Source organism: Marmota monax, unplaced genomic scaffold (assembly GCF_021218885.2).
Source record: "Marmota monax isolate L192 unplaced genomic scaffold, Marmota_monax_Labrador192_F-V1.1 WCK01_AAM20220418_F8-fsc00091, whole genome shotgun sequence".
Lineage (NCBI taxonomy): Eukaryota > Metazoa > Chordata > Mammalia > Rodentia > Sciuridae > Marmota > Marmota monax.
In genome coordinates, this window is record NW_026692434.1 from 6,781,161 (window position 1) to 6,806,357 (window position 25,197).

The 25,197-nt window shown below is 39.6% G+C and overlaps 1 protein-coding gene across 17 annotated transcripts in view; it reads left to right on the forward strand.

Annotated features, from left to right (window-relative positions):
- Positions 1-24,993, forward strand: part of Cd109 (CD109 molecule) — a 228,338-nt gene extending 203,345 nt beyond the window's left edge. For 6 of the 17 annotated variants that reach the window (XM_058578868.1, XM_058578867.1, XM_058578876.1 and 3 more), the window contains 2 exons: positions 6,828-12,997; positions 13,099-24,746. In XM_058578868.1, coding sequence (XP_058434851.1) covers positions 6,828-8,876 — 2,049 coding nt within the window. In that variant the 3' untranslated portion in view covers positions 8,877-12,997; positions 13,099-24,746. Of the gene's footprint in view, positions 1-6,827; positions 12,998-13,098 lie in introns of those variants that run through there. The other 11 variants (XM_058578871.1, XM_058578875.1, XM_058578869.1 and 8 more) reach the window with 11 other exon arrangements.
- The last annotated feature ends 204 nt before the right edge of the window (positions 24,994-25,197 follow it).

Below are 25,197 nucleotides of genomic sequence, written 5' to 3' on the forward strand. Positions count from 1 at the left end.
CGGGGCACACTGAGCTTTCTTTGCCTCGGGTACTTACAATCCACTGCTGATTACACATTCAGCCTCTCCGCCCGGAGCGAAGCGAAAGAGTGTTCTTCTTTTTCAATATTGTTTTGTCTATTCAGTGTTTCTTGATATTCTGTATGAACTTTAGGATGGATTTTTTTATTTCTGCAAAAAATGTCATTAGGATTTGGATAGGATTGTCTTGCTTGAACTTTCATTTTTGCTTTATGCTCCTGTTTTACAGAAGTAATTAGTTAATTAAATTTTGAAGTATTTTAAATCTTCTCTGCAAAAGTATTTTTCTTAAATTTTGTTTGCCATTTGTTTTTCTTGTTATTGTCTCTGCTTCCCCTCCCCCATATTCCTCCTTCCTCTCTCTCTTGTCTTACATCTGAGCCCGGTCTCTCTCTCTGGTGGTATTTTGGTGAGGTTTATCCCATGGCTTCTTTATTGTTTATTCACCCATTCTTGAGTGGAGAATGAATAGAGTTCTTTCTGCACCATGTATTACAGGAAGTTTATGTAAAAGAAGGGTTAGGAAAGTTTCCAGGCTTATAGAAAAATTCCATTACAAGTAAAATTATTTATGATACAAGATCATGTGGGTAAATTCTTCTAGCTTTCATTTTCCCCCCAACCACATGAGATTGGCAGCCACAATACTATTCATAAGGTATGTATGATTAATCACTCCTACCTACCTTGATCCAGCCTATACAGTGTCCCAGGTCATCATACCAGCCTTGGTGACTTAGGTTTTTATGACTTTGAGATCTTTGGCTAAATATTTCCTCTATGGGTGTCTTTCTACACTTCTCTTTGACCTTCAATATATTTGGCAATTCATCCTCATGTATTAGGTTTTGAGATTATAAATGTCTCTGAATTTTATTTTTTTAATTTTTTTAAAAAATTTTTTGTTGTTGGTTGTTCAAAACATTACAAATTTCTTGATATATCATATTTCACACTTTGATTCAAGTGGGTTATGAACTCCCATTTTTACCCCATATACAGATTGCAGAATTACATCAGTTACACATCCATTGATTTACATATTGCCATACTAGTGTCTGTTGTGTTCTGCTGCCTTTCCTATCCTCTACTATCCCCCCTCCCCTCCCCTTCCCTCCCCTCCCCTCTTCTCTCTCTACCCCCTCTACTGTCATTCATTTCTCCCTGTTGTATTATTTTTCCCTTTCCCCTCACTTCCTCTTGTATGTACTTTTGTATAACCCTGAGGGTCTCCTTCCATTTCCATGCAATTTCCCCTCTCTCTCCCTTTCCCTCCCACCTCTCATCCCTGTTTAATGTTAATCTTCTTCTCATGCTCTTCGTCCCTACTCTGTTCTTAGTTACTCTCCTTATATCAAAGAAGACATTTGGCATTTGTTTTTTAGGGATTGGCTAGCTTCACTTAGCATAATCTGCCTAATGCCATCCATTTCCTTGCAAATTCTATGATTTTGTCATTTTTTAATGCAGAGTAATGCTCCATTGTGTATAAATGCCACTTTTTTTATCCATTCATCTATTGAAGGGCATCTAGGTTGGTTCCACAGTCTTGCTATTGTGAATTGTGCTGCTATGAACATCGATGTAGCAGTGTCCCTGTAGCATGCTCTTTTTAGGTCTTTAGGGAATAGACCGAGAAGGGGAATAGCTGGGTCAAATGGTGGTTCCATTCCCAGCTTTCCAAGAAATCTCCATACTGCTTTCCAAATTGGCTGCAGATTGGTGCACCAGCAATGTACAAGTGTACCCTTTTCCCCACTCCTCTCCAGCACTTGTTGTTGTTTGACTTCATAATGGCTGCCAATCTTACAGGAGTGAGATGGTATCTTAGGGTGGTTTTGATTTGCATTTCTCTGACAGCTAGAGATGGTGAGCATTTTTTCATGTACTTGTTGATTGACTGTATGTCCTCCTCTGAGAAGTGTACTTTAAAGCAAATACATTCATTTCATAAATGACATACAGATTCTGATGGCATATAGCGATCAACGGTTTGGTCTTAGGACTTTATGTTTGGGTCTGGTGATATGATGGTATGGGGATTGGTATATCTTAGCAACCTTGGAAGATTGCTCTACTGAAGTGGGATATTTACAGGAGAATGGACTGGAGTATTTGGGGGTAGCTAGGGACTTGGGAGTACTGTAGACCACCTCGGAACATTCACCTATATGCATTTAGTAAATTACGCATAATTGAAGTCGTAATGCTTGGGAGGAAAGCTAGGGGAAGCAGAAGGAAGAAGTCATTAAAGAGAGAGATAGAGAGAAAGAAAAAATAGGAAGAATAAAGGAAAAGGGGATAAAATTAAAAGTTGAAACAAACAAACAAACAAACATAAATGCAGTCTTAAGAGTTTCTTCCAGTAAGTGGAGCTGTGCCCTCTGGGCCAAACTTCTGCCCTCAAGATGCAAGAAACAATCCCTGTGAGACAGCTCGTCCTCCCCAGCTGGGTGGCTCACCAATCCTGGTCGCCCAGGGCCGTTCTTGGTCACCAGCAGCCCCCCCACCCCCTCCACCCATGCTTCTCCAGCCCGCCAGGCCCCACTCACTGGTGCCATTTTCCACAGATCTAGCTACACTCCAGGCCTACAGCCCCCTGGGTACCCTGTTCTCTTGAAAGACTGGGCACTCTCTCTATTTGCTGTTCACCCAGACCCCAAGGTTGTGGAGCACTGGAGCTAGGGGCCATTGGCTTATTTTGCCTAATTCCCTCAGGTAGCCACGCCCCCAGGAGCTTGTGAAAAATGCCTCCGCTGTCAGCGCTGTGGTCGCCAATTTCATTGTGGAGGGATCCATCCCCCGAACTCTGATGACATCAGTTCTCTGCCAGGGTGGACCCTGGTTTCCTTGCCAGGGTGTCCGATGGGAAGACTGGGTCTGGTCTGTATCTCCTAAATCCTACCTCAGCTGTCGGTCTGCTGGACCATGGAGGCTCTTTTGGCACCACTCAAAAGATCCTCCAAAGCTCCAAAGTTTTGTTTCTCTACTCTGCTCAAGGGTCTCTGTAGCACTGAGTCGCGGTGGGTGGGTGGCGGGTCACAAATCAACCAGCCAGTAACTCCACGCTCCAGGTGGCCTGGATTCACCCTTACCTGAGCACACTGTGGCCTCTGAGACACTCAAACTGCTCACTTAGGTACCACCTCAGCCCAACATTGCTAGGCGTTCCTGAGCAGACAGCATCCAGACATTCTGAAGTCTCTTTTTGCCAGCATAGCTGAGGAGGTCATGGGATTGCTCCTTCCGCACCCACCGCCATGTTCCAACTCCGGACATTTATTTTTAATTAGAAAGTTACAGATTCTGTTATTTTGTGCTGTGATAGTAACATATCACAGAAACTTATATTTTACTATTCAGGAAGCTGAGAGTCCAAGATCCATGAGACAGCATTTGGTGATAACTTTCTTGCCGGGTCATCCCATGGCAGAGGGTATAGAAGGGTAAGGGGGCACCAACTTACCCTGTTATGAAATCCTATTCCCACCATAACAGCATAATCCACTTATGAGGGCAGAGCCTCATCACCTCAACAAACTTACCTCATAATATTTTTTCAATGACAATAAATTTCAACGTGACTTTTGGAAAGGACACAGAATCAAATCATAACAACCTTAATGACGTGAAATAAAGATTATAGTTTTATATCATCTAAATTTGGCACTACTGTAGAAAGAATCATAAACAGAGATAACATGTTAGCACATTTTGCATGGAGAAAACATTAGATGAAGAGAGGCACTTTGAAGAGAAGGGAGACCTATAAAAATACTTGGCTAAAATATATACATATTTTTAAATAAAAATTTGAATTTAAGATATTCTTTATAATAATTCTCACTGAGTTTAACAGGTATATCACTAATTGTAGAAAGATTGTTTTCCTGATTAAAAATATAATATGCTGAAAAGAGTCAACTGAGAAAATCAATATAGGCAAATATTAATTATAAAATTTATGCATGACCAGGATTGTGGGAAATGCACTGAAGTTTTTAAATGAGATCTTCTTTAAAAATATATTCTTCAGAAAAAATATCTCTGACATGAGATTAAGGAACACATGAGGTTAAGAATCTGATTAAAGAACATGGATGTATACAAAGAGCTATCATGCTTCAAGAGTTTATAGCCAATATAAAGATTTTATCTTTTTTAAAGACACTTTGGTACTTATGAACTTTTGGAATTTTAATTTGCATAAAATATTTGATTTAAAATGAGTTTTTGACTAGAACCATTGTAGTAAATAAAACCATTACTTGTTTTAAATGGAACTGTTGTTTTACTAGAATCATTACTTTTTAACTATACCATTGTATAGGCATAGTGAGAAAATAAAGCTAATCATCAGCCAATATAAAATGTTCCAAATAATGTATAATTTTATTGTTGACTACTTCTTATGCCCCCCTTTTTTAACTCTCAAAATGTTTCACTTTGAATCTTAAATTATATGGTCACAACATAAAATTTAGACAAATAATCTAAGTTTTTCAGTGGGTGTTTAATACCAAAACACAACACCAAAAAAACAAACAAACAAAAAACCAACAAAACAAAACAATGTGTCAGACCTCTATTGAGAGCTGATGGAAGCTTATGGAAGGCCCATAGGCTTGAAATCTTACATTTATTGATGTTGCTAGAGGTGAACATGAGTCACTGAGAAAAGGTTAAAGTATTCACAGTATCAGCCACTTAATATGGGAGAACATTTAATAGTTATTGTACAAATCTGGTAGACTCAAATGATACCTGTCTACTAATTGCAAATAGTATGTATTTTGAATTCGTTATAGCATCTTGATATTGTTGAAAGCCCAGTCCAATAAGGAGGACACGGTTTTGAGAGAAAAGAAAACGAAGGCTTATTGCTTTGCTAACAAAAGAGAAACACAGGAGACTTCTGTCCCAAAGGCTGTGATTCTGCCTATCAGCAGGAACAGGGGGCTTATAAAGAGGTGATTCAAAGGCTACATTCTACATGTTCTCTGTCTGGAGTTGTAATTCACTTGTTAATTTGGGAGAATCATTTCTGAGATCTTCTGGTACCATCCCCAAAGTCTGGATTACGTCCTTCCTTTGGTGGGTGTGAACACTCAGAGAGAGAAATCTGCCTGAAATGGGGAAAAAAAGATAATCCTGTTCCCCCTGAAATTAGGGAGGAGCAATGAGAGAAGAAGAGAATAAAAACATATCTACTTAAAAAATGAGTTACAGGGGCAGAGCGTCAAGAGCTTTATTCAAAACACAAGGTGGACCACTGTTACATTGACACCAGATGTGTGTAGCACTATTAGAATATAATGTGTGAAAGCATTCAATATGAACAAGAAGACTGCTATTAACAAGGAAATGCTGCATTGATGTGCATGTGCCCCCCCCCCCACACACACACACTCTTCTGGTAATTAAGAATACAAAGCAATGGTAAACCATTTATTCCACAAGTAGTTGATGAGTACAAAGCATATGCCAGGCCCATTTTTGAATATTTTGTATTTGTTCAAAAAATGACTTAATTTCCAAAAATCATACCATAGGGTAAGATATAAAATTTCAGCAGATGGAGTGCGGCTGCACTTGAAATTGCATCCGGGTTTATTTTGAGAATGACTTGTAAGTATTAAGTGGCCACATGTGTGACACATTTTATTTTGTTTCTTTACTGATATTAAAAAGCCTACATGTTCAATACTGGAAGTAAATTAATAATCTCCTTGAAAGATACAGGTATTTGGCAGAAATGCAAGACAACTTTTACAAAGAAGAGAGGTGAAACTAGTATTTGCATGTTGCGGCCCCTACAATGATTGAATAAAGGAGTTTTGAAGACTTTTGAAAGACACTAGGGGAAAAAAGCAGATGAGCAATACACTAGAGCCTGGGTCCCTGACCTGTTACCAAAAACCTTGGGCCTTGTCCCTTATGGCCATGCAATAATGAGGAGAAGGTTTTGAGATCAAGGTGAAAGGAGGTTTATTGCTTTGCCAGCAAAGGGGAAACACAGGGGACTCCTGTGCCAGAAGATTTGATTCTGCCCATCAGGGAAAACAGAGGGTCTTTAAGGAGACTATTCAAAGGCTCCACTCCGGGTGTGCCCTGACCAGGGGTTCCCAGGTGCATCCTGAGTGTGTGTTATGATTAACTAGTTGATCTGGGAGCTCATCACTTCCTAGTTCTTCTGGTGATTTCTCCTTCCTGTGGAGAACAGATAACTCAAGGTAATCTTGTTCCATGCCCCCAGGTTAGGGAGGGAGACAGGGAGAAGGGGAAAAGAAAAACATTTCCCTTTTAAAATAAGCAGCCAGGGTTATATTCAAAAGGTAAAGTGGACCACTCTTACAACCCCAGTGCTTTCACCAATCAACTTCACCATCCAAATTGAATTGTCAAGTGTGTTTATGTCCAGCTGAATATTTCTGGAAAAAAAAATAGTTCTCTTTTTCATCAGGTCTTGACCCCCAAACTGTCAAGTTCCATAGACAGAGTAAGTGCCTGGGTCCTTGGTCCACTTAGGGTGCATATGACCACTCTTTATGCAGTCAGTACCTTTATGACTGCATTGATTGCCTAGGAGATAATAGAATGAGAATCCTAGAAATGAGTGGACCTAGAACCACTCCTCATTTGCCTTTTGGCCTTTGATGTTCCCAGAGCGAGTTTTTGAACTGGGCACGGTATTTGTTGGTAAAAGGCAGTTGTGGCTGTTTTTTCCCCAACCCATCTCCAACTCTCTCCTTGTTTTCCCCCAACCCCTGTCCTTGCCTAGCCCTAACCTATCCTAAACTTTCCAGGGACATCCAGACCCATCGATCATCAACTTGGGTCAAACCATGCACCCCTCGCATGGATCTAGACGGGCAGAAGACACCTCCCAGACCGGGCACTCTGGAGCACAGCGCCCAAAATCCACAGCTTCCTCTGCAGGTAAACCACCTCGCATTGGAGATTATACAGTAGTGAAAACCCTTGGCAAGGGGACCTTCGCCAAAGTCATGCTGGCCCGTCACGTCATCACAGGTAAAGAAGTGGCAATCAAGATCATCGATAAGAGACATCTGAAGCCACAAGTCCTCCAAAAGATGTACAGAGAGGTGAGAATCCTCAAGATGTTAGACCACCCACACATCCTGAAGCTCTATGAAGCTCTGGACTGCGAAAAAGCACTCTGTTTGGTCCTGGAGTACGCCAGTGGAGGGGGAGTTTTGGACTATCTGGCCAACAAAGGAAGGCTGCAGGAAGAGGAGGCAAGATCTATATTCCGGCAGGTCGTGTCTGCAGTCCAATATTGTCACCAAAAGCAGGTCGCCCACCGAGACCTGAAGGCGGACAATCTGTTATTAGACTCACAGATGAAGATCAAGGTAGCCGATTTTGGACTCAGCAACGAGTTTACACTTGGGTGTAAACTCGACACGTTTTGCGGCAGTCCGCCCTACGCAGCTCCAGAGCTCTTCCAGCGCATAGAGTATGATGGTCCCGAAGTGGATGTGTGGAGTCTTGGCGTGGTTCTGTACACCCTAGTCACCGGGTCGCTTCCTTTTGTTGGGGACAATGTGAGAGAAATTAGAGACAGAGTGCTACAAGGTAGATACCAAATCCCTCTGTACATGTCAACAGAATGTGAAAATCTGCTGAAACGCTTGCTGGTGCTCAATCCAACTAAGCGCAGCACCCTGGCCGAAATTATGGGAGACAGGTGGATCAACAGAGGCCTTGATGTCCTCCAACCTCTTGTTGGTCCATATGTGGCCATCTTCCACAGAAACATCTCATTGGCTAAGCTGCTGCCAAGCAGGGTCCTCAGAAAGAGCACCAGCTGGCCTCCTCACCGCAAAGTGCAGCGAAGCGTTTCCACTCAGAAGCAGACACAGTCCCTGGACCATGCTGGAACTGGGCCATATCTGACCAGCACTGCCCAGAGTCACCTCAGAGAACATCAAATGGCCTCCCAGAAATCCGGTGGCAGTGCTGTGGGAGGAAAGGGAATTTCTCCAGCCAGGCCCCTACCTGGGATCACCACCAGTCCCAAGGAGCTGGAGACTCCTGAATTCAAGAAAATGCCTGCTGCCTACAAGAGCAGCACACCATCTGGAGGGAGGACACTGTGGAGTAAGTACATTTGCCGCAAAACAACCAAAGCAGACACACGTTCAGTGAGCCAGAATGGTCAGAACAACAGCAACTTCCCTGCTCAGAGCCCTCCAGTGACTTCAACCCACAGTGTCCCAAGTACCTCCACCCGGGGCTGCATCTGCTTCCCCAGAGCCAGTGTCCTTCGTAGAATGTTCCACCGCCAGCCCCGGGAATCCCAAACTGCAACACACGAAGGTCCTCTTGCCTCACCCAGCTGCTTCCATCCAGCTGAAGCATTGCCCCAGACTCAAAGAAGAGGCACCACTGGTGTTTTTACTAAGTTAACATCTAAATTCACAAGAAGGCCTCCAACTGAGTCTGAGAAGACCGTGAGATATAAGGGTTCAAGTCAACATGTCTCTGCTGAGCAGAGAAAGGAGAACCAACAAGCAAAACCTTGCTCCCTGCACTTCACCTGGGGCATGAAAATCACTAGTGCCATGGATCCTAGTGACATCATGAGGGAAATCCGCAAGGTGCTAGATGCCAACAACTGCCAATATATGCACAAGACGCCCTTTCTGCTCCTTTGCATCTATGGAGATGGGTACACCGAGAAAGTGGTGCAGTGGGAGATGGAGGTATGTAAACTTCCCAGACTGTCTTTAAACGGGGTCCGCTTTAAGCCCATATCAGAGAAATCCAAGGCATTCAAAAATATTGCTTCCAAAATTGCCAGTGAGCTCAAACTGGAACCCAGTCATTAGGATGTAAATTCAGCAGCAACTTGAAGTGTTTTCCTCAACACTGATGGACATATAGAATAACATTTAGGCAATTGTTGGGAGCAATGACTAAATTAGGGTTCTTTAATTGTCCCGGGAGGTGATGCCCCTCGTGGGAATTCTTGATGCAAGGCGCTGGTCAAGACTGCCCAGTTTCTTGGGTGAAGACCTGTTCCACCTGTCCCACCCAGGGAGCTATTCAGTTCTTGAACTTGTGGTTCAGGTGGCAGGGCTCAGCGGTGGAACGTTATGGGCACAAGCTGCTACTCATAATTGGACTGGTCATACATATGACCTTGGTTTTGATGGCTTTGCCCAAATTTTCTCACAAAAAAAACCTTTTAAGTATGAAACTTATATAACAAACGTGTTGAGCTGGCTCCTGACCGTTGCACTCTACCAGAGTGTAATCGACACCCAGTTCCAGCTTTTTCACCCCTTGGATTTCTGACTTTTCTCATCCCCCATGGCCCCTCATCTGGTTTCCTCAATCAACCACCCTGCAGGTGGCAGCAGATGGGACCCAAACAGGCTATTACACTATGGAGTGCAATGACCACAAGCCTTCTCAGTGTGATCAATGAAAGGGGTTTTGGGAGAAAGTTTGTGCAAAGCAAGCAAAACAGGGTCATAAGTAGGGGCAACCCGATTATGATGACCAGCTTGCTTTGATAAACTTCTAACTCCTACACCTGGCATCCAAACCTCATGGTCAAGAAGTGAAGAACTCCATGAGTGTCACAGAACCTCTGTTTGAACAGATAAGTTCCCATAGCAACTGGGAAGTCTCAAGGGGCGCTTTCCCACTGAGAGTTCCCAAGACAGCTTTTGGCTTTATCACAGAACATTTCAAAAACACTAATTCGCTGCTTCAGCGAGGCATTGTCATTTCCATCTTCCATCTTCTACTTCATGACCTGAAAATCTGAGGTGAAGAACACCACACCTGGGAGTGGAAGCTGGCCTTTACTATGAATGCCCTAAAGTCATGAGACACCAAAAAAGAAAAAGAGAGAGAAAGTTGCATTTGAGACATGCCAATTCCTCACAGTACAGTGCTCCATCAATGGCTTTCATTTCAGAGGTACTCCATCTCTCCTTACATGCTCTCCATTGGATGATCCCAAGACAGCCATTGCCTCTGTCACAGACCTGTAAAGAACTCTAATGCAGTTGCTGCTTCAGACAGTCATTGTCATTTCCATCTTCCATCTTCTACATCATGACAGTAAAATCTGAGGAAAAGAACACCATGACTGGGAGTGGAAACTGCAGTTTACTATGAATGCCCTAAAATCAAGGGACACCAGAAAAGTAAGAAAGAAAGAGCCATTTAAGACCTGCAAATTCCTAACACTACAGTAATGCATTAAAGGCGTCCATTTCAGTGGTAATCCATTTCTCCTAACAGATTCTCCATTGAATGTTTCCAAGACAGACCTCGCCTCTGTCAGATCATTCAAGAACCCTAATCCAGTAGCTGCCTCATACTAGCATTGTTGTTTCCATCGTCCATGTTCTACATCATGACCGAGAAATCTGAAAAAAAAAAAAAAAAAGAACACCACGAATGGGAGTGGAAACTGCCTCTACTATGAAAGACTTAAATTCATGGAACTCTGAAATAGAAAGATGCACTTGAGACCTGCAAAAACTTAACACTTCAGTGCTCCATTAATGGGTTTCAGTTCAGAGTTAATGCATCTCTATCACATGCTCTCCATGTAATGTGCCCAAGACAGCCATTGCCTCTGTCACAGACCCATTCAAGAACCCTAATCCAGTTGCTGCTTCATACAGCCATTGTTGTTTCCATCTTCCATCTTCTACATCATGACAGAAAAATCTGAGAAAAAGAATATCAGGCATGGGAGTGGAAACTGGCCTGTACTACGAATGCCCTAAAGTGATGGGACACCAAAAAAGAAAGAAAGGTAGACCCATTTGAGACCTGCAAATTCCTAACACCATAGTGCTCCATCAATGGCTTTCAGTTCAGAGGTAATCCATCTCTCTTCACATGCTCTCCATGGGATGTGCCCAAGACAGCCATTGCCTCTGTCACAGAACATTTCAAGAACCCTTATCCAGTTGCTGCTTCAGACAGGCATTGTTATTTCCATCTTCCAACTTCTACATTATGACAGTAAAATCTGAGGAAAAGAACACCTCCACTGGAAGTCGAAGCTTCCCATACTATGAATGCCCTAAGATCATGGAACACTGAAAAAGAAAGAAAGACCCACTTGACACATGCAAATTCCTAACACATCAGTGCTCCATAAGTGGCTTTCAGTTCAGAGGTAATCCATCTCTCCTGATACACTCTCCATTTAATGGGCTCAAGAGAGCCATTGCCTCTGTCACAGAACATTTCAAGAACCCTAATCCAGATGCTGCTTCAGACAGTCATTGTCATTTCCGCCTTCCATCTATACATCATGACTGTAAAATCTGAGGAAAAGATCACCACACCTTGGAGTTGAATCTGGCCTTTACTATGAATGCCCTAAAGTTATGCGACCCGGAAAACAAAAGAAAGACCTGCTTGAGACATGTAATTTTCTAACAGTTCAGTGCTCCATCAATGGCTTTCACTTCAGAGGTAATCCATCTCTCCTAACTTGCTCTCTCTTTAATGTGCCCCAAACAGCCATTGCCTCTGTCACAGAACATTTCAAGAACCCTAATGCAGTTGGTACTTCACACAGGCATTGTTGCTTCCATCTTCCATCTTCTACATCATGACAGAAAAATCTGAGAAAAAAAAAACACCACGCCTGGGAGTGGAAGGTGGCCTGTACTATGAATGCCCTAAAGTCATGGGACACCAAAAAAGAAAGAAAGACCCATTTGAGACCTGCAAATTCCTAACACTACAGTGCTCCATCAATGGCTTTCAGTTCAGGGGTAATCCATCTCTCTTCACATACTCTCCATGGGATGTGCCCAAGACAGCCATTGCCTCTGTCCCAATACATTTCAAGAACCCTAATCCCTTTGCTGCTTCACACAGGCATTGTTGTTTCCATCTTCCAACTTCCACACCATGACTGTAAAATCTGAGGAAAACAACGCCATGCCTGGGAGTGGAAGCTTCCCATACTATGAAGGCTCTAAAGTCATGGGACACTGAAAAAGAAAGACCCACTTGATACATGCAAATTCCTACCAGATCAGTGCTCCATATGTGGCTTTCAATTCAGAGGTAATCCATCTCTCTTGATACACTCTCCATTTAATGTGCTCAAGAGAGCCATTGCCTCTGTCACAGAACATTTCAAGAACCCTAATGCAGTTGCTGCTTCATACAGGCATTGTTCTTTCCACCTTCCATCTTCTACATCATGACCTGAAGGTCTGAGGAAAAGAACACCACGCCCGGGAGTGGAAGCTGGCCTTTACTATGAAATTCCTAAAAGTCATGGGATCCTGAAAAAGAAAGAACGACCCATTTGAGACCTGAAAATTCCTAACAGTTCAGTGCTCCATCAATGCCTTTCAGTTTAGAGGTTATATGTCTCTTCTAACATGCTCTCCATTTCATGTTCCCAAGATAGCCATTGCCTCTGTCACAGAAGATTTCAAGAACACTAACCCAGCTGCTACTTCAAACAGTCATCATCATTTCCATCTTCCATCTTCTACAGTATGCCAGTAAAATTTGGGGAAAAATACTCCAAACCTGGGAGTGCATGCTGGCCTGTCCTCTGAATGCCCTGAAGTCATGGAACCCCCAGAAGAAAGAAAGACCCATTGGAGACCTGCCAATTCCTAACAGTTCAGTGCATCTTCATTGGCTGTCACTTCTGAGGTCATACATTGCTACTAACATGCTCTTCATTTAATGTTCCCAAGACAACCATTGACTGTCACAGAACTTCTCAGAATCCTAATCCAGTTGCTGCTCCACACAGGCATTGTCGTTTCCTTCTTCCATCTTCTACATCATGACACTGAAATCTGAGGAAAGAACAGCATGCCTGGGAGTGGATGCTGGCCTTTACTATGAAAGACCTAAGTCAGAGAAGAAAAGAAAGACCTACTCGAGCCCTGCCAATTCCTAACACTTCAGTGCTCTGTAATTGGCTATCACTTCTGAGGTAATCTATCTCTCTTAACATGCTCTCCATTCACTGTTCCCAAGATAGCATTGCCTCTGTCACAGAACATTTCAAGAACCCTAATCCACTTGCTCCTTCAGACAGGCATTGTCGTTTCCATCTTCCATCTTCTACATCATGACAGTGAAATCTGAGGAAAAGAACACCAAGCCTGGGAGTGGAAGCTGGCCTGTACTGTGAGTGCCCTAAAGTCATGGGACCCTGAGAAAGAGTGAAGGACGCCTGTAAGAAATACAATTCCAAACAGTTCATTGCTGCAAAATGGCTTTCAGTTAAGAGGTAATCCATCTCTCTTAACATGCTCTCCATTTAATGTTTCCAAGACAGCCATTGCCTCTGTAACAGAACATATCAAGAACCACATTCCATAACACATGGAGTGCATGTGACCTTCAGCAAAGTTTCTCACTCAATGTATTTTGAGTGATCCTTTCACAAGTGTACAGGTCTCCCTTGACTTTTTTAGGAACACAATAGTGCATTTTAATGGTATGTTCTTTCTGATTGACACACTCTCTGTTCACACACATTCATACCATTGTCATGACTGCAGCCAAGCACTGTGATGAATTGGTAGCTATATTTTAATCTTTAGGTGATGTAGCATACAAGATTTCTATCATTTTGTTCCTAAATTCTTATATTTGAACATTAAATAGTACTCATAATTTTATTTTCTGTTCCATATATCATAAACACTCATTTTTTATTCTCTGCTTTATAACATACAGATATTAGTACTTTTGACTCTTCCTCTGAGTTCTTTCAACTTCTGTTATTTGTTTTTTATTTTTTAATTGTCAAGATTGGACAATTATCTAGTATATATTACATGGAAAAGGAAATCCATTAACTCTTAAATTTAAAGAATATTTCCATTCTGCGTATGTCATGATGGTTAAAAAAAAATAGACCAACAAAGTTTCATGCCTAATAAAGATAGTCTTTCAGAACCGGATCTTTTCGTCACTAAAAATCTCCTGTCAAGAAACCTCAGAATATTCAATATGAGATGTACATATGTCCTTAAGAGATGAACACTGACACTGAGGCCAATCAGGTCAATCAAGTCAAGACAGCCAATCTTATTGGCTAACCATGTCAGGTAGGTGGTCTGACATTATTTTCTACTAATCTCATGTTTCCACTGACTTCTTTGTGTACACACAGGTGTTCGTGCTCTGCCTCCGTGAATTTATACTGACAACATGCAATTCAGGTGTTGCTTGCTTCTTTAATCTTGTAAATATGGAAAACTACTCACAGTACTTATGATACTATGATTTTGTAATTCCATTTCACTGAGTAGTGTCTTTTTTCTCCCTTTCTTTTCTTTCCCTTTTGGTACTGGAGATTGATCCCAGGTGTGATTTACCACTGGACTACATTCTCAGTCCATTTTAATTTTTATTTTTCAGACAGGGTCTCACTAAGATGTGAAGGTTAGCTTTCAACTTGTGATCCTTCGGTCTTGGTCTCCCAAGTGGCTGGGATTACAGGTGTGAGCCGATGTACCTGGCATTTCATTTTATTTCACTGGTTCAGTGGTTTGTTTTCCAATTACCTCCCTTTTCCTCATCAATATTTGCCTTCAGTATATAATCTTTCCTTCAATTTGTCCTATTTCATCTAATGCAGTTACATTGAACAAAGTAGGATCATGATGAGAACAAAAATTCCAAGAGGTGCGTGGTGCACAACTATAATAACAGCTACTCAGGAGACTGAAGCAGGAGGATCAGAAGTTTGAGGCCAGCCTCAGCAATTTAAAGAGACCCTGACTCAGAAAATGAAAAAGGTTGGTGATGTAGCTCAGTGGTAGAGTGCTCCTGAGTTTAATCCCTAGTACCTAAAAAGTAAAGAAAATAATAGAGAAAACACAAGAATTTCTCTTGGGGAATCACAGAAACCCCAAGTTCCACATGTTAAAAACTAAATTCATCAACCAGAATCCAGCCTGTATTCCCCATTTAAGGACACCCAATGCCAAGACCAAAAACCCAGAAGGCTTCCTACTTCCCTTCTTTTGGTCTCTGTCCTTCCTGCTGTGAAGTCTTATCTGCTGGGCCCTATAAAGACCAGTTGGATTGGGGCAGTTTTCTCTGTCCTCACTTCTGCTACCTCTGTTTGGTCCCAATGAAATTTTAAATTCTCTTACTGAAGAACTGTTCACTCTTCATTGTTCTCCTTGCATACAGTCTTGCTCACCTTCACACCCTTCTCCACTTCCAGTCCGAACAATCTGTTTTATATTCAGATCCAGCAAAAATCAGTTTTTGCTTGAAAGCCTTATATAATGCCTCAAATCCCTGACATGCTATTTGTGGCCTTTCATTGTCTAGATTCTGTTTATGTTATCAGCATAATATCATAACACCCCTTCTCTAACTCTTACTTCAGTGACACTGAATGATTCCTGAGCCTCTAACATGACCTTTGTATTTGGCCCTTAGGTTTTTGCATATTGTGACCCCTCTCAATGGAACATTCTTTCATCACTCTCCTCTCCTGGCCAACTTGTATATCTAGGTTCCCTATAGATGACAAACCCTTCCTGAACATCCTCTTAATTATCTTTCCAAATATAATGTTGTAGTTACTTCTCAGAATACCTATATCATGCTGACATGATCTCTATATCTATTTTACCTTGAACTGTGCAATTCTCACAGAGATTATATCTTATTTGCTGCTTATCCTCAGCACCTGTTACAGATAGTGACATTGCCTTGTATCTGTTTGCTAAGTGGATGAATGACAAGTCCTTTGTCATACATTCCTTGATTCTCTCAGCATAATTGCAGTAGAACAGATGACTATCTCATGGGGTGATATAAGTATCATTTTTTTAAATGAATGGATTAATTAGATAACATCTTTAAACTGCTCTTAGGGCTTGGAGAGAAATACATTTACTGTCATTGAACATTTGGAAGTAAACACTATGACATCAGCTTTGTCTAACCCTTTTCAAGCTACCAGTCTTCATCTATCACTTTCAAGAATTTCCACATGACTAAAAAAATCTCTTTTCTATATGCTTTAATTCTCTAGTTGCTCAGTTGGAGGAAAAAAAAATGTTTCTTGTATTTTGGGCGGTATATATGATGATCTTCATAGTTATTCTAAGGCATATTACATTAGGATAAACTTGTTTCAACTATTTAAATTTAAATCCAAAAACTCATTTGTTTTCTCTCAGAAATCTATTTGAAATCTTTCAGCAATCCAGTTATTTAAACAAAAAACTTTCCAAAAGCAATATTGTCGTCTAATGCCCTAATTAACCTCTACAAACTGTATTTGTATTCCCTCTGCAGTGATTTCAAAATCTCTATGGTCCCTGGAATGCTTTTTATATCAATGGGAGAGCTGGGTTCTACTGAAAGGTTTGGATTTATTGTCTAAGTTTTGCTTATCCAATTCTTCCATGGTACTATATCCATTGTTAAAAGCAAACATTTTCTTTTCTATAATCTATTCGTTGTTCTTTAAGATTTGTTCTACTTGTTTTCTAATAGCAAATCATTACTGTTTGAGGGAATTTTGGTTGAATTTCCCACATTTAAAAATTACTCTGAAAATCATATTGTCAGACTAAAATTTGGCATAGAAATCAGCACAATAAGACTTTTAACATCTATGAGTCCTGCCTCCTTCATTAGTTAGATCAACTCTGACTGAACACAAGAATAATGGCAGGAAGAAGCTGGGCCTAGGCAAGCTCCCTTCCCAAACTCACACTCAACTTAAGTAGTTTTACTTTTATTTGTTGCATATGTTGGACAGCTGAGTAAAGACTTCATTTTGGAAAAAAAATTAATGGAAAACTTTGCTACAAAATATTTTAAGATCTTTTACCTTAGAGCCTGGGTAAGGCTTAGAGAAGATAGAATACAAAGCTCCCTAAGGGCACCAATCCTTTTGGTTATATCTCCAATATGGCCTATTTGATATATAGTTGGCTAGCTTATCAACATTGTGCATCATACTCAGAATATCTAGGACAATTCCCATATATTATAAATGGACCCAAGGCTCATGCATTGCAGTAATTGTCCAGTGTGTGCCTTTGAAACCTCTTTCATACTTAAGGCTGAGGAAGGCTGATTTCTTTCATTGAGCATTCTGAAAGAGTGTGTGTGTGCATGTGTGTGTGTGTGTGTGTGTGTGTGAGAGAGAGAGAGAGAGAGAGAGAGAGAGAGAGAGAGAGAGAACCTCAAATAAGCCTGACTTGGAGATTATTCTGTTTATCTGTACACTTTTAATATCCACTAAAATTTTTAAATATCTCAAATATGCAAGTACATGGCAGAAGCAAATCAGACCTTTTGTATTTCTGTTTCTTTCCAACAGTGCTCCTGCGGTTTTGTCACTTGAGGAGGACATTGCTTCGATTGCATATGACCATCATCTCTTCTCCAGTCTAGAATTAGTGGTACTATTACTTTTGGGAAAATGGCCTTGCTGTACTGTATGGATTCTAGGGGAAAGGGTATCAATACAGCCCTCTGGAAACTCATGGACACTGAGTCACATGACCCTGTTAGCCAAACAAAACTGCTACTATGGGATTTGTACTTCATTTAGAAAGAAATAAGTTCTCTTCTCTTAGACTAGAGGGATGAGGTGAGCCTGAATAATTGCAGACCGTTCTTCGTTACCTGTAGGCTTGCTCTGCTTTCATCTGTGTGATAGAAGGATTGATTTATATATGCTCATGCTAGTATGCTTAGGTGGCAAGGAGTCTATCTCCCTGGCAGGATGCCTGTAGCATGACTCTACCCAGGAAAAAAGAAGTTTCTTCAGAGAATTTTTTTTCTGAGATGTTTTCAGTTTTAGTTTTCCCATTTCCAAGCACTGCCATCTCTTCTTGCTGCAGGAAAAGTTTGGAAACTAAAAGTCAAGTTTTATGACAGATTGCTCAGCAATCTGTCCTGTGGTTGGGATAAAAACAAGCATGTATTTAGTAGTTTTTTTTACCTTTTAACTCTCTCTTGTTTGCAATATATTGAATAAATACATACAAATTATTCCAATATGCAATCTACAAATGTTCACTGTAAAATATATGCTTTTCCTGTAACCTGTTTTCTTGTACTGATGACATGGGTCTATCTTATAAGCTTCTGCATTAAAAAGAATTAAACCAATAATCCATTTAAGTCATTATAATTAAGCTACCTCCCTATTTCTTCTCCTGTGAAAATATGAGCATAACTATCCTTAAAGTGGAATTCGTTTTCTTTTATACTTCTATAAGTTAGTTTCTATCTTCTCAAATAATGTGTACTCGACAGACTCCTTTTCACGCCCCGAAAAGTAGAGTGGAAAAGATAATTTGAAATTAAGGATAGTAGAGTGGAAATGATAAATTGGAATTAAGGATCACAATAAAGTCTGTGCTAACACTTTGGTCCTTATTGCTCAACTTAACTGAGTCCTACTCTTCTTAGACCTTAAAAGAGTTCTATGGTTGAAAAAAAAAGAGCATCATTTTATCAGAGGACATTTCATTAATAACACAAATGAGCAAAGCTTGAAAATTTCTTTATTCTAATTTATTTTTATTCTTAGTACTGAGAATTGAACACAGAGCCTTTTCCTGGGAAGGCAAGCATTTTACCCGCCAGCTACATCCCAAGTCCTGAGAGTTTCTTCATTCTAAAGACACAATGGAAATACATAATTCCAATGTATAACTTCCCTAAATTTTATTTGCTTCTCTGTTGTTACAAGGATAAACTCTCATAACCAGACTACATGTGGCTACAAAGCCTGGCATTGTATGTTACTTCTGAATTGCTCCAACCCTGCAATAATTGATCACCTTCCTGACAAAGGGATGCTGCAAGCTGGAGCTAAAATGCATATTTAAGTCATAGAAAATGTAAAAGGATTTTAGATTTATATGTGATATTGGAATCTAAATATCAGCTTTGGCATGTGATTTAGATTGAGAGGTTGTAACGGTTTTCTCCTACTGGCAAAGATTTCCCTGGGGATTTTATTTATTTTTGTTTGTTTGTTTGAATTAGGTGTATCAAAGTGCTTAACTATAAGCACAAAGAATTATGTTTATACTTAAGCAAATGATTTAGCTCGTTATTATAAGTTGAGGTAACACATGTTTGGAACGGAGTTCTGAAGATATTGTAATGTCCAAAAATGCTTGTAAATTATTTCCCTTGTTAACTTTCCAATGCAAATCTTTATTAACTATACTTATATAAGAGAACAACAATACAAAAAAAAAAAAAAAAAAAAAAAAAAAGGACACAATCAGAAATACAGTGTTCAACCCCCTGGGCTGCAAGGGTTTTTCAGTCCCAAAGAAGGAACTTTGAGGATTCAACAGATAGGGTTTGGATATTTTATGACTCATGTGCTCCTTGGTGGTGGCAAGCCAGGATACAATAGAGGGCTGCACAGCATGTACAAGCAGGGGAATATATGGGATAGGCTGCTTGCTCACTGCAGAGGTGAAGTTCTTCAGAAGTTTTATGAGTACATTCTTCTACTTTATAACCAAGGTCACTCTGCTTTATTCCTCACCTGAAGATTAGAGAGAAAGGAAACAACCAGTTGCTCCTCTCCATTTTCTTCCTTATCACATTCTTTGGAGTCCTTACCTCACTGCCAGGAACAATAGCCTTCCTAGGTACTGACTAGTGTTTACCCCACACAGAGATAGGAAATACAGGTAAAGGAAGAGCCAGCTCCTCACAATAAGAATAAGGATTCTTGCCAGATGTGGTGGCCTATGCCTGTAATCCGAGCAATTGAGGTTGAAGCAAGAGGATCTCAAGTTCAAGGCCAGCCTAGCAACTTAGGAGAGGTCCTACCTCAATAAAAACTAACAAAAAAAAAAAAAAAAAAAAAAAACAAAAAACTGGGATATAACTCAGTGGCTTAATTCCCCTGGGCTCACCCACAGTATTAGGAAAAAATAAAAAAGGGATTCTCACAAATCATGTAATTAACAGAAGAAATAATAAATCTTAAAAATATATATTTTGATTTTTAATTGACAGAGCTAATTGTACATACTTATGAGACACAGGTGATATTTCAAGATGTGTATAAAATGTGTAACAATGTGTCAGGATCATATCAATTTAATTGGCATATATCCTCAGGTATTTATCTGTCTCGGTGCTTGCAACATTCAAAATACTCTATTAGTTATTGGTAATATTTAACTGCTGTCAAACATAGTTATTTACTATGCTATAGAACATTAGAAGTTACTCCTCTCATCCAACTGCACCCCTGTACTTCTCCTCAACCCTTCTTCTTCTACTCCCTTCCCAGGCTCTGATTACCACAGTTCTATTCTCCAAAGAAGTAAACAACTTATCTTTGCCACCCAATATTGGAATGAGGCTGTTGTTATTGAAAACTTAACTGCTATATATTTTGAGGTACTCACATATTACAGCAACTTAAGTTTCCACATTTTCATTAAATACTTCAAGGGTAAATGGAATGGCTAAAGAAGACTTTTCCCCACCCAAAGCCTTGCCTAGTTTTCATTAACAAATAAGAACTACTCAAATACCATTATCAGATATTCTTACCAATACTATACATTGCTTATTTAAAAGTCTTTTCATGCCTATAATTATCATTATGTTCACATACATTGTGTTCAAAGTGTATAGTTTTTTTCTAGCTCTGTAGACAAATATGCCAAGCAGCATTTAGAATTGAACAATGAAAACTTCTTAAATGTACAAAACACAGTAAAATGTGAACAAATACCAAGAATATTTTAGCTTTCGATAAGATGATTTTGAATTGAGAGAAAAAGGCCAATAGAACTAAGTTCTATATTACTTTCTGAAATCAAGACATCTCTGTGGTCTAAATGCATCTTACTAGGCAAATCAGAGTTAATGTTGGCATCCCAAAGAGGCACAGAATGAAATGCAAAAAAAAAAAAAAAATTGATCTAGTCCATTAACTGTATAAATAAAAAAATAAAAATCTCTGCTTATCAGATAACATATCTAATAACTTCATGGATCATTAAAAGTATTGAGAGGCTTATCTGCAATATGGGTTTTGAGGTTCTTTAACATACTCTTTATGGGGGAAAAATGCATCATTTATTCCCAGTGAATTCAAAACCATTTCTTCTTTGTAATTCTAGATCAGGTTTTACATTTGGCTTTTGCTGAGAGGACTTATTGTGCCTTGGGGGTGTGGGCAATTTACAGAGGGCAAATTTGCCTTTCTTCATTCAAACTGTCCTTCCCAATCCCTTTCCAGTTTGGGGGTGTTATGGTGGTGAAGATGGAAAATGCATCTCCACTTCTCCACTTCCCTAAGTCAGGAGCTGAATACCCTTGTTCATATCTTCCATCCACTTTTCTCCTAAAACCCAGACTCCCATGTCATTGGTATATTGCCTTTAAGGAGTTTTTGAGGAAACATGGTGATTAACAGTGAATGTTTGAAAGTTTCACTTTCCATAGTTGTTTTCAGCTATGACAATATATGTAATCTCAAGTCAGTCTCTAAATAGAGCCATCAGAATGAGAAGTACAGAGACTACATGGTTAAAAAGGGAGCATGGGAGACGGGGTCTTGGTTTGTCCTGTTATTCCCTTCTGTGTGTGTGTGTGTGTGTGTGTGTGTGTGTATTTAGGTGACTCCAGAGTTGTGGTACTCTGTTCCAGGATGATGGTGGGTAGGTGTCCACTTGACAGGGAACATGGATGCTCAAACTCCTGAGATTGAGACTTGGAAACATTCCCCTTAGAGAGTTGTAGGCAGAGCCTGCTGTAACTCTCAATCTTAGATTATTCCTCCTTTTAGATTTCTCTCCTGAATGCAGTTACAAAGATGCCCACTCACATACTGATGTTGCTACTCCCAGAGCTGGAAATGCTACAGTGATTTTCTTTGGAGTGTGAGATTCTAGGTTACTTAGTGTTTCTTCCATCCCATTTTTATAGCTTTATTCCATAAAACTAATTTGAATCCTTTTATACTTAGATAAAAGTAACTTCTATTAAAGATAAAATAACATGAAATAATACGTACCAAAGATCGGGTCCTCTCATGAAATATTGGAACATACATGAGTCATTGAAATTTTGAGACACAGAGAGCATTTGGTATCATTGATATAGAAGTAAGTTAGCTCAAGAACAGCCTTCGGAATCAGGCCTTTTAATTTGGAAGGATCTTCTGAATTCATTGTAAATAATAAGAAGAAACTTTAGGGCCAAATGAATGGAGATGAATCAGAAGTAGCCAACATTTCCCAGGCCTTTAGATGCTTATTTTACTCACTTTAACTTTATCTATGAAGGGACATGATTAATAGGTTGTCTGTGACATTTCCTCAACTCCAGAAACACTTGAGGATTTGATGCTGAATTGAATCCTCCTGTGACAAGTTCACAGGATGACAGAAGGACATCAGATCCATAATAATGGCACAACCCTAGGGAGCATCTTTGCCTCATCCTTGGAATAGCTAATTAGGTAAACTGTACTTTGCCAAACTGGCATAATGACGAGAAGTGTCTCTAGCAGGCAGTAGCAGGTAGCCATGTACCCTGAGGGTGCAATGTGACTGGAAGGCATAAAGACAGGGAACTGTCATGCACCCTAATGGAACAGTGAGGAAACTGAATGGATGGCTTCCTTCAGCTGAGGTGGTGTGTGCACACCAAGCTTTGACTCTCCTGATGAAGTGTGTTTGGGGCTCCTAGGAGGTTGTGGATCTCTGTACCAGGTGGCTTCTACTGGCTTATTCATAAAGTTCAATAATCGGGTGCTTAGAGGAGCCTGTTGTTTCTCTTGACTTTGATGATTGACCAAAACTACTTCTGTGGATTGAACAGTGACTGTTTCAATGCATTTCATTGAATTTACTTTCCAAATTCTTTTTAAGAGAGAGAATTTTTTAAAATATTTTTTAGTTTTCGGTGGACACAATATCTTTATTTTTATGTGGTGCTGAGGATAGAACCCAGCGCCCTGCCCACGCCAGGCGAGCGTGCTACCGCTTGAGCCACATCCCCAGCACTCCAAAATATTTTCAAATTTTAAATTTATTTAAAAATTATTTTCAAACAAGCATTGGAGTGATAGTAAACTTCTCAATAACGTTTAGCTGAGAAGGTGGCTGCCATAACTCCCATACAAATATGCCTGATGGCTTAATTATTGTGATACAGCATCTAACGTTTTATAATAAAAACCTCTCTCTTCTATAGATCAGTTTTCCCACAAGAACAGAACATCAAGTGAAGCACAACATAATATACTGACATTTATCAAACTAGATGGGGAAAGTTTCAAACGCTGGTTTTCACCATGACCAAGTTTAAAAAAGTAATAACTTTTTTAAAAGGGATAATTATCTTTAATAATTTGGGGGTATATTTTATAAATAATATTCTATGAATTTGCTTTTTCTTTTATTTTGAGACAGCTTCTCATTACGTTGCATAGGGTCTCACTAAGTTGTTGAGGCTGGCCTCAAATTTGTGATACTCCCGCCTCAGCTTCCAAAGTTGCTGGGATTACAAGTATGTTCCACTTCACTGCCTTATATAATTCATTATATGATTTGATAAACATTTTATTTTCAGTATGTCCTTTAGCAGAAATACATTGAAAAAAATTGAATGTGGATATTAAATGTTAAGGGCTACATTTCTGGAAGTCAAGAAAGTTGATGATTGTGTAGCTTGTTTACCGGTATTTATATTCACTGTGGGGCTTGAATTGATGATACTCCTGATCATGTGAAAATCAGAAAACATGGATACTGTATACAAACACTGGTACCTACTCAAAATGTTAGACATTTTTAAACATAAAGGTATTTGTTTAATGCATGCAGTTCCAGAATGTGAATTTATGCATTTATTCTTGAGATATACCATTTCATTGAGAATAATAACTGTCCTGTACTAATCTCATTTTTGGTTCTGAATTTTTATGATCACATGTATTCCTGTTATTGCATTTGATTTCATGAATAAAGGAATAGCTTCACGTTTAAGGGATGTTTGAAATGTGATGATTTCATAACAATATCATTAAACTAAGGATCACTCAGAAGAAATCAAATTTAGAAATTATCTAATGATTTATATTTTCTTCTTTCAAGACATGAAAACAAATATATCCAGAATTTCACTCTGTTAAGATGAGACATTTATTATTGCTTATAGTGATGTATGCTTTTTCCTTCCTTCTTTTATCATTGATTTTCAGTTTCAGTCCATTATGATCAGATAAGATGCATGATATTATCTCTACTCCTTTATATTGTCTAAGAGTTGCCCTGTGACATAATATATGATCTATTTTTGAGAAGGATCCATGTGCTGCTGAGAAAAAAGTGTAACTGCTTGATCTTGGGTGGTATATTCTATATATGTCAATTAAGTCTAGGTTATTAATTGTGTTATTGAGTTCTATAGTTTCCTTATTCAACTTTTGTTTGGAAGATATGTCCAGTGGTGAGAGAGGTGTGTTGAAGTGTCCCATGATTATTGTATGGTGGTCTATTAGACTCTTGAACTTGAGAAGAGTTTGTTTGATGAACATAGCCGCACCATTGTTTGGGGCATATATATTTATGATTGTTATGTCTTATTGGTGTATGGTTCCCTTAAGCAGTATGTAGTGTCCCTCTTTATCCCTTTTGATTAACTTGGGCTTGAAATCTATTTTATTTGATACGAGTATGGACACTCCTGCTTGTTTCCGAAGTCCATATGAGTGATATGATTTTTCCCAAACTTTCACCTTCAGCCTATGTATGTCTTTTCCTATCAAATGCGTCTCCTGCAGGCAGCATAGTGTTGGGTCTTGTTTTGTGGTTTTATCAAGGTCTCACGATAGGTCTTTTTACGCATCCAGGGGTTTATTTCATTGACTCAGCCTCTTGTCCCCTTTATCACTACCACCAAACTACATCCTCCCCTAAGGTTTTTTTTTTTTTTTTTGACAAGTCCTCACTAAATCACTCAGGCTGGCTCAAATTTGCAATCCTCCTGTTTCAGCCTCCTGAGTTGCTGGGATTATAAGCATGTGCTACCACACTCTGCCATTTCCCTATTTTTAAACAAAGTTACAAAAAACTGTAAGTGCATTGGGCTGCTATAAACATTGGTATGTATGTTTCAGTTTAGTATAGATGAGAG